Source organism: Halichoeres trimaculatus, unplaced genomic scaffold (assembly GCF_033239565.1).
Source record: "Halichoeres trimaculatus isolate MK-OKI-2021-1 unplaced genomic scaffold, fHalTri1.1 fHalTri1_scaffold_15, whole genome shotgun sequence".
Classification (NCBI taxonomy): Eukaryota; Metazoa; Chordata; class Actinopteri; order Labriformes; family Labridae; genus Halichoeres; species Halichoeres trimaculatus.
Genome location: NW_027437193.1, coordinates 8,802,711 through 8,819,202, shown reverse-complemented (window position 1 = coordinate 8,819,202; position 16,492 = coordinate 8,802,711). Strand labels below are relative to the sequence as shown.

The 16,492-nt window shown below is 39.8% G+C and overlaps 1 protein-coding gene across 1 annotated transcript in view; it reads right to left on the bottom strand.

The window, feature by feature from the left end:
- The window catches only part of LOC141803994 (contactin-associated protein-like 4), a 142,636-nt gene extending 129,880 nt beyond the window's left edge, over positions 1-12,756 (bottom strand). Inside the window, exon 1 of the mRNA XM_074688170.1 lies at positions 12,479-12,756. Within this exon, the coding sequence (XP_074544271.1) occupies positions 12,479-12,563 (85 nt within the window). The 5' untranslated portion in view covers positions 12,564-12,756. The remainder of the gene's footprint in view (positions 1-12,478) is intronic.
- Between the last annotated feature and the right edge of the window lie 3,736 nt (positions 12,757-16,492).

Genomic DNA, 16,492 nt, shown 5'->3' with positions numbered 1-16,492 from the left:
TATGATAACGTCATCATTTCAGGAAGTCTCTTGAGATCTTGGCAAGATCTTGCGCTATTTTTAGAACGGACCATCTGGAGCTGTTTACAGGCAAATTCAGGGATGTCTACAACATATTTCAAAATCAGAACACATTTAGTCTAAACATACAGCATTGTTACGATATATCCATGTTTTAAAACACAGGAAAGCATTTTACCCCTCTTTAAAAAGTGTGAGATAAACATGTTTTGGGTTCCTTATGTTTTCTGATTTAAAAAGTAATTAAAGAAAAGTTTCCTATCTAAAAATGATCAGATAATGTCCTGATAGTATTTAGCCCTGTGTCCACCAAGCAGTCTAGTTTGGATCAGTAAGGTTTGGTACGGGCTGGATCAGTTAAGCCTGATCCTGTTTAAGTTTCCACGGCCACCTGCACCCCCTCGTGGTAGGTGGCGTTAAAGCTGGATAGGGATGGGTACCTTTCACATTTGAAACCATACGGTACCGATACCCAGTACCTGGCAATCAGTACCGAAACTCAACGGTACCAATTTTGGGTACTTTCTGTGTTTATGTGGTTAAAAAAAGAAATTTGTTTTATAATTAAGAATATATTTTTTTCAATTTAACATATTTATTCTTGGGCTGCACAGTGGCGCAATGGTTAGCGCTGCAACCTCACAGCAAGAAGGTTCAAATCCCTACCTCAGCCAGTGGGCCTTTCTATGCCGAGTTTGCATGTTCTCCCTGTGCATGCGTGGGTTGTCTCCGGGTCCTCCGGTTTCCTCCCACAGTGCAAAAAACATGCTTACCAGGTTAATTGGTCACTTCAAATTGTCCATTGGTGTGAGTGTGTGAGTGAATGGTTGTCTGGCTCTCTGTGTCAGCCCTGTGATTGACTCTCGACCAGCCCAGGGTGTACCCCGCCTCTCGCCCAGCTGGGGTATGCTCCAGCCACCTGCGACCCTGAACAGGATAAGTGGTATAGAAAATGGATGGATGGACATATTTATTCTTCAATATTGCAATACTGTGTTAATGTTCAGAATGGAAAATCTCCTACTCTTCCACTCCCTCACAGTCCCGAGGATGCATTTAGGTACCTTAACATGGTACCTTTTGATTTTACATGAATCAGTTCCTGGTACTTTTGACAGAATTTGGTTGGTACCTATAAAAATACCTAATTCGGTGCCCATCCCTAAGGCCAGATGCTGATAGCTGTGTCAGTTACGTAATAGCATGACGCCGTAGCATTACAACACAGTGTACCGCACTAATAAGTCAAACAAAGAAGAAAAATGCAACACAGTTAACAAAAAGCAATAACAGGAGACATCCAGCAATTGTTTTTTTTTTTTTTGTGATTCCCATGTGGCGCAATCAAGCTTTGTTTCAGAGAATGCTGTGTGCCGCTTGGTCTGCAGTGTTGTAGCACCAACTTCTGGGATTGGATCGGTCAAGTCTGGCACCCCTGTGGAAGGGGGATGGCTTGTCTTGGTTATTTGGGGATCTAATCAGTGGAAACGCCACAATATATGTGCCGTACCAAGACAAACCAAACTGAACCTCTTGGTGGAAACGGGGCCTATGTCTCAAAAAATCAAAGCCTGTTTGGAAAAACTAGATTTAACAGTGATGCCTCTCTACTGAACAAAAACATCAATGCCTATATTGAACTTTTTGACACTTGTGTCCATACATCTGTGAAGAGAAAGGTGTCAGACACCATGAAGAAACAGCAAATATTCAAACTGAGCAATAGAGCTGTTCAAAGAGAAGAGGATGAGATTTTTTTATCACGAGACAAAATCAGGAAAAAGACTTTCTTCACAGGAGGCTCCAAAATCCACACAAATGGGGTTTGATGTCTTATAAGTGAATCAATACAATTTCTTTCCTTTTGCTGCACTTGTTACTTAATGCATTGTTCCATTACTTCAATCGATCCTTTTATTATCACAACTGTAAATCCTGACTTTAACCCAAACTTCACCCCCCATCTCTTTAATGTCATGCTTTTATTCCATTTAGCCTGACTTATGGTCTGTGCTCTTTCAATGTGCTGCTAATCTACCCGAGTGAAACACACTCTGAAGCACTTTAATGCTCACCACAGCCTCTGATTTCTGGCCACTTCCACACTTAAGCAAGCATCTCCACAGCAGCTGTTTAATGTAAAGCCTGAGGTGGTCCTGCAGAGCGAGGGAGAGTGGCTGCATTTAACAGCAGGTCAGATGTGTCTCTTTAACTCAAGGCAGTTACATCCTCATATTAATGTGCTTACATAAACTTTAACCTCATGTTTGCTTAAAACACCCAGGGCCAATAGGATTAATTTAAAACCACAGCATGAAGAAAGGCAGATAATTTTATCTCTCACCAGTCTACTCACCAGGGCACAGGCGTACCAACACACATGAATGGGTTTAGACCTTAATATATCAGCAGAGATACCATCTGACAGGGTCTTTCAACTGATTTTACAGACCATGTCCAGCCTGTTGTTATAAGAAGGAGCCTCGTCTTGGGAAATAATTTAATTAAAAGCTGAAAGACATAATTTCTTTGGAGACAACAGGGAGAGCTTTCAAGCTGAAGCCACTGTTGGGGAAGATGCATTTCTCAAGCCACCACTTGTGGCTGTGTCTAAAACCTTAAAAGGAGTAATGTTACAATGCCCATTGTTTCAGCTGGTGAGATTCAGGGTGACAGATGTGCAAGTATTTGTAAGAATGCAGGCGTCGTCCAATGTATCTATGGTGCACACTTCAAGGAAGATTTGATGCAGAGGCGTAAACAACCCCTAAGATCCAAGGATGAGACAGGTACAAGATGCACTGATTCAGCTTTAGAGGCTGAGACACAGTTTGCTTTGGCTGGAAGGTAAACTGTACAAAAGAAAAAAAAATCATCACATTTGTTTAATAAAAAAAATGGCCGAAATGGCAGTATGTGTCATTTCTTCAAAATTCAATCTACCAATTCACCAAGAAACACCAAACAAGAGTTTATGGTAGAATAAGCTGTTTGGCATTGACAGAGAAGATTCTGGAAATCTTTCATCAGCACAACCCAGAAAGTCAGCTCTGCTGCTCATCACACAAATCCATGCTCCTTACACCATTTAAGACAGAAATAAATAAATATAAGATTTATTTCTAAGAAGCATCATTCCAACTAAGACATAATCTAACAAACACAAATTCCCTTACTTAAGTGCTAAGTTTAGGTTACTGATTATATTCATTTGTGTAGCATGTTAACCCTATGTTGCCAAATGTTTTCATATCTGATATATTACTTTCAAAGACTTCAACTCATCAACATGACGAATAGTTTTATTAAGAACTTGTTCAATTAAAAAAAAAATGTATTCTACCCTCTTTAGGATCATACCACTACTATGCAGCTGAAGTTGTATTTTGGCTCTTTTTAAAACAGCTGCTCCCTCGAGTATGCACCGATACCGAGTACCGATACTACTCGTACTTTTGATACATAAAATTTCTATTGACAGTGACAGATCGTTTTGATCAAAGACAGCACAGTCACTCTGTCAACACAAACAACTCTCTCTTGGTTTAGAATTTTTTGATAAATATTAAAAAACATATATCCAAAGTGCACAATAAAACTAGCAACCCTTCAGAGTTTAAGTATTTTTTTAGAGTAAACTCAAGTGCATAATAAAACAGTTTAACAGTTAACTCTCCCTGGTTCATTCATGTTGTCTAAACAGGACCTGGCGCACATTTGCTGTGGTGTTAAACCGCAGCAATCAGCAGGGAGGAGGACTTGCTCGATGTAAAAGTTTTCCTGCCTAGAGTATCTGCTGCTGGTATCTGCAGCCTTCACAAGTACCGATATCTTGAAAAAAGGCTGGTATTGGACCGATGCCTGGTATCGGTACTTGCCCATGCCTACTTTTTTTTGATGACAATCATCACTAATTTTCATGACGTTGCAGTAACAATAACATCAAAATTGTTACTCATTTTTTAAAACAAGTGCACCGGAAAAATAAAGTCTTATCAAGTGTTTTTGTCTTATTTTCAGTAGAAAATGTCTTTTTAGACTTAATATGAGCCACATTTGACTAACCAGTCCAGAAAAACATCTTATTTCAAGTTATTTAAAGACAAAAATGAGGTCTGACTTGCTGAAAACAGACAAAAAAAAATCTGCCAATGGAACAAGAGAAAAGTTACCTGATTAAGACATTATTCTTCTTTCAAGAAAATTTTCAAGCATTTTTTTGTTCCATTAGCAGAGGTTTTTTTAACTTGTTACAAGCAATTCAGGCCTCATTTTTGTCCTTAAACATCTTGAAACAAGTCATTTTCTGAACTGACAAGTTGAATGTGGCTCATATTAAGTACAAGGAGACAATTTTTACTTAAAATAAGACAAAAACACCTGATGAAATTGTAGTTTTTAAAGTGTATTTTCTGCATTTCAAGAATGTAAATTTATCTAAAAGCTGGCAAAACTGCCCAATGTGTAAAAAAAAATGATATAGAAATATTTTTGGTGGATTTTTTTAAAGTTAGAATTTTGTGGCTTTTTTGACAGGTTAGGCTTTACAGGATTAACCTAGCAACAACTCTGCAGTAACATTGAATATTTTTCTATTTCCTTGTCGGCATGGAGCTAACAATTGAAAAACAATTAGTAGTGACTATTGAAAAGTATTTTTACTCAAAATGCTCACCCCAACTGATAAAACTACTTTGTTGTCATGGTTTTCCACAGCAGATAGCTCATACTTCTTCCAGGCGAGCATGTTTGACTCAGCATTATGACAAAGTGATGTGACAGCAGTATGTCACATATAACACACTATGACCTCCATCTCTGTATGTTGCTGTATGTTTGAGCTGTAGCTTTGACCCCTCTGCTGGGCTGGGGAAAAGAATATCTGTGATTCAGACTGCCTTTCTGAAAACAGTTTTCACTTTAGCTGTGAAAAAGAAGCAAGGATCACCAACGGAGTTACCCATTTACCACAAAAATATGTAAAAAAATTTAATCCAGCAGGAACAACTTCTGGAAAAGACTGGGAATCACGTTTAGAAACGTGTGCAATAAGCTGCTGCTTCAATCAAACTCCCTTTATAATTATCTCGACAGCATCATAATAACAACATGAGGCACATGAGAGGAAACCAAGCGCATGCTAATAGGCATGTGAACCAAACACGTGTCTCTTATGTATAGTTACACGCCACAGTTCACGATTAACAAGCACAGAATAACACAACAGAGCCTGACATGTTTAACAAGTGTTGAATTTTCTGCTTTGAGATTCAGCTGAATAATACAAAAGCACAACCAATCCCAGAATCCTGAAGGCAACATAGAAAACATAACTAATTAAATTACCCACTAATTAATGTAAAAATGCTTTCAAGGCAGTGTTGCACCTTTTCAAACTCTGCTTGGAGAAACAGCAAAATAAAGCAGAACAAAGTCACTCACAGGGGTGGGAAGTTTCTGAGGGCACAATTAGAGACGCAGCAGAGCGCCAATAACGAGTACAAAAGAAGAAGAAATGGAATGGTTTCTGCTTTTGTGTTTTTGCCTTTTAAGAGGGATAAAGCAGACTTTCCTATTAACAAGGAGGTTGGGAAATTTCAAAAAGCTGTTTTTCATCAACAGGGTGAATCTGAAAGAATGTGATGATTTGTTCAATCACGCCAGCACATGATTAGCATGTATGTTTCAGCAATGCTCGCACCGGCTGATGAAATTTGGTTCAGGCTTTCATGTCAACCTCAGGGAAGGCAGAAAGAGCATGATTACATTTTCTGACTTCTCATTGAACAAAAGAGCCAGGAAATATTTCTGCCAATGTCGCAGGCGAAACTGCCAACAAAGAGGAAAACACTTTTTCATCCGCGCAGGCATGAAGTCGCTTGTTTTGTTGGCTTTCCAGGAACCCAAACTTTGTCGAATAGAAAATTTTATTCCATGGCCTCGATCAACTTGTTGATGCCTTTCCTGTTTTGTTTTCTAAGAATTCCTATTAAAAAAATCTACTGAGTGAATCGCAGTTAACCACAACCAAGGCTACTTCACAACCTCCTCATATTAAGTCTAACATGTTTCCCTTTTCTTTCTGCCGTTTACGATGTGTTTTGTCATATCCGTGGCATTGACCAGTGAGAGCATTGTCCTCAAGAGGTGCATTAGTCCAGAGTGTAAACAAACAAAATGGTGAAGTGAATGAAGCATGATGCTGTCAGATGGAAGTGTGAGACAGAGGAAATGTTTTTGCCAGATGCTGAATGAACAATGGAGCGATTTGCACAGAGCAGATGAAGATGACAGGGAGTCATGCTGTGAAACCTGATAACATGCAGGGACTTTCAACATAAGGTAAAATGCGTCTGTTTAACCTTATCACAACAACAAACTCACATTAAGGGGGAGTCTGGCTACAAGCCATCAGGTTTGAGGCTCATCATTGGGGTGGGGAGCAAAGGCCGGAGCAAGACGGACAAGGATCTGTTGTATATCCAGTGTCAATCGGTTTTCATGATTGTTTGGGTTTCTATCATGTCTGTAGTGTGGTCTATCATGTTAGTCAGGTCAAAGATTCTATGTGAGTGAAAATCTGAGTTGAATCCATTGAAAAAGGTATTTCTCGATTATACGATAACGATTAACGATTAAAACGATTCGATTTGATTACGATTCAGGGAGCTGCGATTTGATTATTCAATGATTATCACAATTTGTGATGTATCTTTCTTTCCCTCACTTTGTGCCTACTTCATACTTTAAAACAATGTGCAGCTATTCCTCAATATACATAAATCAAAGAAATAAAACAAATGTAACTCCAAAAAATGTATCTTTTATCTATGTGGAGTGATCCTTCAGGAACCCTGTCATAAACAGGAAAGTCTGTAGCTGTGGCCCAAAGAGCCAATACAACAAAAAGCTGCTCTTATTGACAACAAATAAAGAATGCCAGTTACCTTCCTTGCAGAAGCCAAGCTTTGGTTTTGGTGATCAATTATTCTATGTTGAGTTACTTTTGTTTGGTTTCCATGGTGATGCACGGGTTTGGGTCACGCAGGCACTTGGGTAGACACCCGGTAAAGTGGCTTCTCCACTTGCACGGGGGAGAGAGGTATGAATGGGTAGCTGTAATTTTTCTTGACCGCACGCTTTCTTTGCTATGATTTAAGTTGGGCACACCTGTACAAAAGAATACTGTATGTGCGCATGTAATCTTTTAGAGCACAGCTCATTCAGAATGAAAAAACTTTAAAACTCTGAACTCTGGGTGCTTCTTTGAAACAGCAGCGAGTCATACAATACAGGACCTTTCTCTGCCTCATGCAGTTTTTAAGGCACTGGAAAGCCGCAACATTCCTTAAGAGCAAACATTCACTGTGTCAGTACATTTAAAACATAGAATTATCTATTAACTTTGGTGGTATGAACTCCACAATTTTCAGAAAACATGAAAAATAAAGTGCCTTTAGAAATTAATAAGTCTTCTTTTAAGACAAGACATTGTCTTCTCTTTCTTCCCTGGTTTATAAAGACGACATATTGTCGAGGTCCTTAGTGATGAAGGTTGCAATGGATGATGAGATTTGTTTCGTCCTTTCAGAGCTGCGGGGGAGGTTTTGATAGTCCTTCTATTGTTCGCTAACCTGACACGTCAGACGGACAGTTTCACATATCTGCCACGGAAATATTTCACTAGTCCATCTGGGTAGCAGCTCTTCGGATTTGTTTTCAGAGGCGGGACCTTCAAAAAAATCAGCAGCTGGTGATTGGACGACTGTTCTGATTGACACACTCACTACAGACCAACCCACATCAAGCCACAGTATGACGTAGCAAATGTGCGCCACTGCTGAGAAATAAGAAAAGAACAACTACAGGAACACGAGAAACAGCTGTGATAAATGCGTTAGACGACTGCTGCCGCTTTTGTAAAGTGAACTTAAGAATCAAAGAAACACTGAGTACAAAAGTCTGCTGACATCACGTCTGCTTGTCACTCCTGCAGCTCCCACCTCTCTTCCCTGATTGGGCCGTCACAAATTTAGCCGAGCAAATTTGTTGGTCAATAGAGCCCGGCAAGATGGATCTGCAGGATTCCAGGAACTGAATCCAGCAGATCCATCTGCTCTGCAAGGTTAACTGTTCGCTGGTTAGCAACAACAACTGGTGGATTCTTCTCCCTCTCTAATCCGGGGTGGAAGCACGTGAGGTGCTGGCACATGTTAGTAGCATTACCAGGGTACTTAATTTTGTCATTTTGGTTTTACACCCTTACATTTGGAGTTAGTTTTGTCAATGCCCTTTCCATTTTCATCCTTATAAAGACTGAAAGGTTTCCAAACACTTTTTTTTAATCCAGATGATTGAATCTCACGCTCTGTAACTGTGGCTAAAGAACTAGCTGCCATGTTCACCAGTCCGTCCCCTAAGGCTGCCTGGGGTGGTACGTACGACTATAACTTTCTTTCTGCAAGCGGTGGATGTGTTCCTGGTCTTTAGTTATTATGAAAAATAATTGTTTTTTGAACATTTATGAATCAAAATCAAATCCTCGTGTGTCGCATCACAATTAATATAACAATTGCTGTATCAGCACACCTCTATTACCTATCAGTCATCAAATGACCCCAACTACTCTAGATCCATTTCGCTTGTTTTTCAACATTTTTTTTTTCTTAAGATTTATGAGGTGACAGTGTGAAGTTTTATTTCCACTTCCACTTTTTGGCAACCCAAAGTGCCCATTTTTCCCTAAACTATGACTACTGGTTCACTTTTTGTTTATATGAGTATGTAATACCATCAAAGGGCACTTACAACAAGCCTTTGAATTCAGCTGAATGGGTTTGTGTAACATCATATTCACAAACTGTCCAGTTCATCATAATGGGAGCAGACATTGGTCTGAATGAGAGAAAGGTCGTGACCGACTGAAGAAAATGAAACCTTAGATTTGTCTTGTTTAAGTGTCTTTTGTTTACACCACCATTTGTGTAAGTTTTGTTGTCATAACATCATCCTGACATAATCCAGAAGTTTCCCACTTTTTGACAGTTGTACAAAATCTGCTTCCTTCTAAACACTGAAGAGAAAGAAATCTCTGTTTAAGCAAAACTGCAAAGGTAGGAAGTTCCTCCAGATTGGCTGATTTGTGATGTCTAAACCCTCCCAGTGATAAAACATGACACTTTTTTATTCCTTCTGCATTCAGTGACTGTGTTTCTAGAGTTCATTCATAGAGCAGCGAGTTCAAGGGATGATTTGTTGTTTTCATTTCAAATCGAGCGTATAGAGACACAAACGAGTCAATGCCAGCTGACATGTTTGTGGAACACACGTCTATAGGGTGACAGCTGCACGCTTTATTCAGAGCACATCATGCCTTGAGGCTGCACACACTTAGTCTGTTTTCTGCAGCACTCCTCTTTACTGTGGATTTATGGTGGCATAATAATAAAAACAGGTGAAAATTGTCACTGTCATCTTCTACTTCTCTACTACTTTAGTTGTGCTAAAAGTTTGGATGCACTGGTGTGGAGGATGCAGCTCACTTTTTAGGTAAAAAAAAAACAGAAAGCATCTCAGAGACCAGATTTTACATTTTGTGTTGGACTGAAACGTAGCCATAATGCAGACTTTTCTCACATCCACAAGGCATGACTGTAAAGACCGTTTATAATTCATCAATTTTGTAAAGTGATAGGATTCCATGAGAGCTGAAACCGCCACGAGGACAGAATAATCTTTAAATAAATCTATACTTGATTATTTAATGACACGGCAGCTCCTCTCTGTAATGGAGACATCGGCTCCAGCCTTATCACCACTTCCTCTTACATAATGGTCCATAAAGCATATGGCTAATCTGCCTCAACTCCACCGCCTTCATGTAAGAAACTATTTCTAAACACACCGACTGTGTCCTGCTGCTCATATCAGAAGGCGATTAAACGCACAGTGACTTTACTGCCCTGCAGGATGCCGTTTCACACTCTGACTTCTCTGAATCTCATCACATAAACCCCAGTGCCCCACTCCTCGGGCTAACAAGTCATCGGAGCGCCATCTGTGGCTGTTAAAATATGTATTTGCACTTTGTTGTCATTTAGTACCACCCCCATAATGAACACGGAGCTGACTGCAGGGCGGGAAGGAGGTGTTATGCTCAGTCTAAAAACCTGCACCTTAGATCTTTCCATCCCTGCAGTCTTAACTTATTATACCGCTGGGGTTTATGGTCCGTGCATGATGAGCGTGCTGCAGGTTCAGGCTGCTCGAGATGAACAAAGTGATAAACAGAGTAGAGGGATGGAAAGAGAGACATGAAAAACAAAAGAGGAGGAGAGACAGCTACTGATTTCAATTAAAGCGTGACTTGCAGGAAATTGAGCTTTAACTTCCCACCTTTGATATGACAGAAGAGCATTTCTATTTATGTGTGATCACACCGTAAAAAGAGCAGCTCCTCTTTTGTCTAAATATTGAGTTAATGAATAATTTTCTCATTCTAAAGATCTGCAAACCCTGAAACAATGACATCAGCCTGAGCCCCAGCCGACAGTTTCAGGGAGCTGTTGCTGTGTTTAAGTGCTGCTCAGAGGCTTTAAAACCCTGACAAGGATAAAACTGCAACGACAAACTGAAACATTTGCATTCACAAGATTGTAACAGCTGCACAGAAGGAAGGGATGATGGAAACACCTGAAGAAGAAGAAACAAGAGAGGAAACAGCAGGAGGAGAGAGTAGAGGCACAGAGAGAAATGAGGTGTAGCCACGAAACAGGAGGAAAACAAGCAGGAGGAGGGGGTAAAGAAGAAGAATTAGGGAGGAGGGATGCAGCGACACAGCAGCGGCTCTCTGATTCAGATACAGCAGGAGGGAAGAGGAGAGACAGAGGAAGACAGCAGGATCGGAAAAACAAAAAAAGGAAAGAAGAGGAGAAAGCCTGCATGCAACAAGGAAAAGGAGGTGGTCAGAAGCTGACAGAAAACAGCGGGAACGCATCACGCAACAAGCTGAAAGACAAGAAGCAGCGCGGCGTGAGAGACAAAAACAGAAGATGGATGTAAGAAGCAAGTGGAGAAAAGGAAGCAGGAGAAGAGGAGAAGATTTTTGAGGAATACAAATCATCTGGGTACAAAGAAACTCCTGATCTCTTCTGAGAGAGCACTCCTTTCATCACCTCTGTCCTCATCAGTCAGACCGCAGAAGAAGCGATCAGTCTTCTGTCAATCTCAGAGTGTCTTACAGTCGACTGCCTTCCCATTAAACTGCAGCCGAACCATCACACATGAGTGATCGCTGTGCTTGGTATGACAGCCTCATGATGACGTGTGAGAGATGCTGTGACACAGAGAGGACAAGAAGGATGGGAATGAAGCACAGGATGGTAGATGTTTGGCAGTTTTCAGAGACGGCAGAGGCAGGATTCAAGAGATTCACTGCAGAAAATAGGGCTTGATGAAAGGAAGTGACGGCACATGCAAAAGTTGTAACAGAGGGGAATAAATCTGTAGAAGGAGGAACTTTTACCGCCACCTGCTTCTGGTACATTCAAGCTTGTCTTATCACACACTAAGATTCATCCCATTTAATTACAATCAGACTTTCTGTATCAAAACTTGGATAATCCATCACTTTTTTCTCCCCTTTCATGCAAAGAAACACTTGTTTTTGCAATAAAACTGCTTAACACAAACAACAGAAGAGTGTCTTCAACACTGAGGTCAAACAACAATCAAATCTTTTTCTCCTCACACCCTGGCTGCTCTCTGGAGTGTGTGGCTCACTCACAGAATGACCATCACGCTGCTTTGACCACCCCATACATCACCAACATAGCAATATTTTTACGCACAAGGGGATGCTGTTACGGTTTTCAACATGCTTGAGCGCCAATGTTATATTAACCTGAGACCTGGAAGAAAAAGAGGATCACTGTCAGAGCCAAACGCTGCTATATCCCTCGAATAAAAAAAGCTAATCGATGTGGAATGTGTGATTCTCTGGAAGTAGTTCAACAGCTGTTAAGATGCGGCAAAACGCGGAAATACGATGGCTAGTGTTCCTGAAATCGCGTGAATTGAGTCCCAGCTTAAAGCTGAAGTGGTTAGATTTATTAAAAAAAAAGAAACAAAAAGTCTAAGATGTACCTTTGAGCTCTCAACAAACTTGAAACCGAATCACTACCACAAAAGCAGCCCATGTAAACTCTAACAGCAGCAAGTGTGCGCTGGTGCGTAACAGGGTACAACATTTCTGCGCCAAAAGACAGGCTCTGTGTTTTGTCCCAATTAGAATTACAAATAATGAGAATAAAACCAAATTCAGCAGTCTTTCATTTCACGAAAGCAGTGTGTCAGGAGGATGCAGCCCCGTAAAACAGCCCGTCCGGGTGCGCGCCACTCGGACTCGCCTCCACTCCTCCGGAGAGTAAAAAGTGAAAAATCTGCACAGCCTACTCACCTTGTCCGGTTGTCCCGCGCGAGCTTGAAAGAAGCAAGGTGACGTGAGCCATAATCCAAGCGACTCTTTTAGTCCACAGATCCATGGTGAAGCGGTGAGAGGCTGCGGAGAAGCCCGGCAACTGCTGGAGGAGAGAGAGACGGACAACCTCTCCTCTCCAGCTCCAAGAGAGATCTCCTCACAGCAGTCTGAAAAAAAAGAGAAGAGGAGGAGAGGAGGAGAGAGAAAGAGGGACCCCGAGAGAGAGAAAGAGGAGGGTCAATGAAGTCTGCTGAGCTGTGTGTTGTTCTCTCAGCCATTCAGCAGCTTCGAGGCTGGAGCCAAGCGTAAAAATGCGCAGACTTTCTCGCTGACGTGAATTGTTGTTTTCGGCACTTACCATATGGTAGCCTTAAAGGTCAACTGCATACACAAAAAATTTAATAATTATCATTAAATCATGATTACTTAAATAAATTAATTTCTTTTTTTTTTCAGTTTTCCCTTTTATTTATTTATTTATTTATTTATGTTTGGGATTTTTGTTCATTTGAATTAAATATTTTTTTCAAGTTTGACCGTTTTTTTGCATTTATTATTATTATTATTATTATTATTATTATTATTATTATTATTATTTATTTATTTATTTATTTTTTTTATTATTATTATATTTATTCATTTATTTATTGGGGGTGTCATGAAATGTCTGTCTTTGCTGCTTATAAATTGACTCACTTTATGGGGAATATTGTAAAAAACGAAGTGTTGTATAAATACTGCATTTACCATTACTAGTAGAGCCTTAAAGCCTTAAACCATGATTGGCTATTTGCCTCGTTAGAGGCAGCTCTTGACACTAACTTAGACCCCGTTTACACCACAACGTTTTATCTAAAAACGCTAAAACGTAGTGAAACAAATTTGCGTTTGAATGGAAACGCTGAGGGACTGAAAACGCTGTAGTAAGCATGCCAGGCCTGCAGTCAGCACTATAACTGTCTTGTCCAGAAGCCGCTTTTAGTAGATCTGCACCTAAGCAGAGTTGGGCCGATCATCTGGTGTATTAGGGAATACTAAGTGCAAAAGTGTAGCAACAGATGCACTGTTTGTTGAAAGACAATCAGCAGATTGAGCAGCACAAGCACAACACGGTAGTCCGTGACGTCATAACAACAGTACTGTTGTCCTGTTGTATGAGCTTACTGTTTACACGGTAACAGTGCTGGCAGCATTTCAGAAAAATCCCACTCTTTTGTGTAAACACGAGGCTGAAACTCAACAAAACTTTTGCGTTTTACCCTAAAACTATGATGTGTAAACGGCCCCTTATTCAGAGTTTATGTGTCAGTAGTTTTCTCATAGCTGTTTTGATGCTTTAAATGTTGAATATTAACAAATTCTCTTGAAAAATTAAGTTCAGTAGATTCAATCATTTTCTGTTCTGTTAAGTTACCTCCTCAGAACTAAAAACTAAACATTTTCAGATTTTTGTACATTAGAAATGAAATAAAATTTGATTGGTGGAGTTAGTTATTTTTGTTTTTTGGTAAGACCTTAATGTTTTCCACCCTTAAAAAAGTCATGACCAGCATTTGGCCAACCAAGTAACATGGGGTCTAGTTCAGGCGCCAGTTTGGCCTCCTCGTTAGGTCCCATGCTCCACGAGAGCTGAAGTGATGACAACAGGATCATGGGAGCTGTTGGCTTTAACTGATCACTGCATTCAAATAGGATAGAGAATATTTTCCTGACCAAGCATTTTGCTTTTAGACATAAAGCTGTGATCCAAACCAAGCTGTGGGTCCAGTTATGAAGAAGGTCCTTGGAAATGTTGGTGCATGCTAATGGGACAGCTGGTGGCTGATTCTGCCAAACCATATGCAAGTGTGAAAGTATGAGCCAACCCATCTGGTCGACCTTACTCCTAGTAATTGAAAAAATGACCTGTGGAGCAAGACAAGAAGTCAGGGGAAACTCAAAATGAGTTGATTTCTGCTGGACATGTAAAGTCATTACACTATAAATTACCTTATAGATATTCTGATGCTGGACTAAGTTGCAGCTTCAACCAGCTAACTGACTCAAGGTACAGTCTTCAAGTGGTTAATGATGAAGACTAGACATGAGGAGGAGGAGTGAAGAGCAGATGTGAGTGACAGTGACATCTTTACATGTTCACAGTGTTTCAGAGCAGGAATCCGGGGGAGCCTATGCTGATGTAACCCCAAGAGGATCAGGAGTCTCATTGCCTCAGATCTTTACCATGGACAAGAATAAACTGTAACTGTGACAAACTGACAGAAGTGTGTGCTGATGTGCCAAAGACAACACGCCAAAATAGAAAGAGGGGGAGGCAGTTCATATAGACTCTATGGGAAATAAAGAGAGCTTAGAATAGATATGAGAAGATCTACATGTTCTTATCTAGGTCATTAGAGAGTTGATCTGTCGTATGTATCGTATGTGGTGGTGACAGGAAATCAGAATAGACTACAGCAGAACCAACTTCGCAGTCAAACTGTATTTACTGAACTGACGGGGATTGGAATTCTGTGGAGGATTGTGAGGATTCAGGCATCAAGTCTCATCAGTGAGAGGCCGTCATCCATCCTTTATTCTCTTCTCAATCAGACTTTGACTGAGTTCTGGCCCAGAAGATTAACGTCTTGTTTCTTACTTTTTTCAAATTATGAAGTTGTGCTAACTGAATGCAGAGGTGAGTTCAATCAGGGCAGGACTTCATGTGTGATATTAGCAGGATTGTTTTTCAATCAAAAGTCTGATAGAATTCAGAAAAATCATTTCCTGGCAAGCAGAGATGAGAAAATCTGTTATTCTGTCATTGATGCTGATCATTGGTAACATTAACTTTGGTAGCAGGACTGAATCTACGTGGTTCAGCCTCCATTCACTGCCTATTTAAAGGTCATTGCTTGCACTTTTTCTCTAAACCTTGTACATTCAAAGGTCACTCTACTTGAAAGTTGAGTGGCTATTAAAAGCTTGTAGTTCCCACATGTAAAGAGAAAAGTACACTGTAAAAAAAATTCAAAGGATTTTACAATATTTTCTTCCTGTTAACTTTACAGGCTTTAGCAGTAATTTAATGGTATTGTCAACCTACAAGTTACAGAATAAAGATGTAGTTTAACTGTAGTTAACAGTATTTCAGTAGGTGATTATGGAAAAAAAAAGTAAATAACTGTGAAATATTAACTCAATCAACTTTAATTTGTAGAGCCCTTTAAAACACACAAGGCGACCAAAGTGCTTTCCATTAAAATCAGGACACAACAACTCAAATTCAATACAAATACAATAAAATACAATACAGTTCAATAAAAATGGCAAGAATATCTCACTCCATTACTGTATGTTAAAAGCCAGTCTGAATAAATAGATTTTAAGCCTGGATTCAACAATATGCATATTTTAGGGGGCAATTACTGAACATTACTGTAAAGTTGCAGAAAAATTATTGCAACTATTAGCCAGCTATTTAGAGTAAATTTACCGTCAAAAGTTTTACTGTGTAGCAGCCTTAACATTAATCTGGTTTGAGTCATACAAAGTGGAAAATCATGAAATAACTGGTCGAATTTCTGGGGGGCCTGATGTTATTCTGTGACATTTTACGAGCTGGCAGTAATTGGTTTCCAACAATAATTCCAGCATACAGTCATCACCGGTTTAATAATAATAATAATAATAATAATAAATTTTATTTGTATTGCCCTTTACATCAAAAGACCTCAAGGGGCTACCAGTTAAAAAAGGGCAGTTAAAAAGATCTAAAACAGCGACAACTAAGAAGAACCAAAAGCCTTGTTAAAAAGGAAAGTCTTAAGGTTCCTTTTAAAACAGTGTATTTTCATATGAAAGGAAAGAACACCATGGCAGCTGAAATGACGTGTAAAAAAATAAAAACAGAACAGAACAGAACAGCAGCATCATAGATAATTCCTGTTTTCTTGCTTGTTCAGCTTCGACACTTAAGAGTAGAGTCATGTTCACAAATCAAAGTCCCCCAGC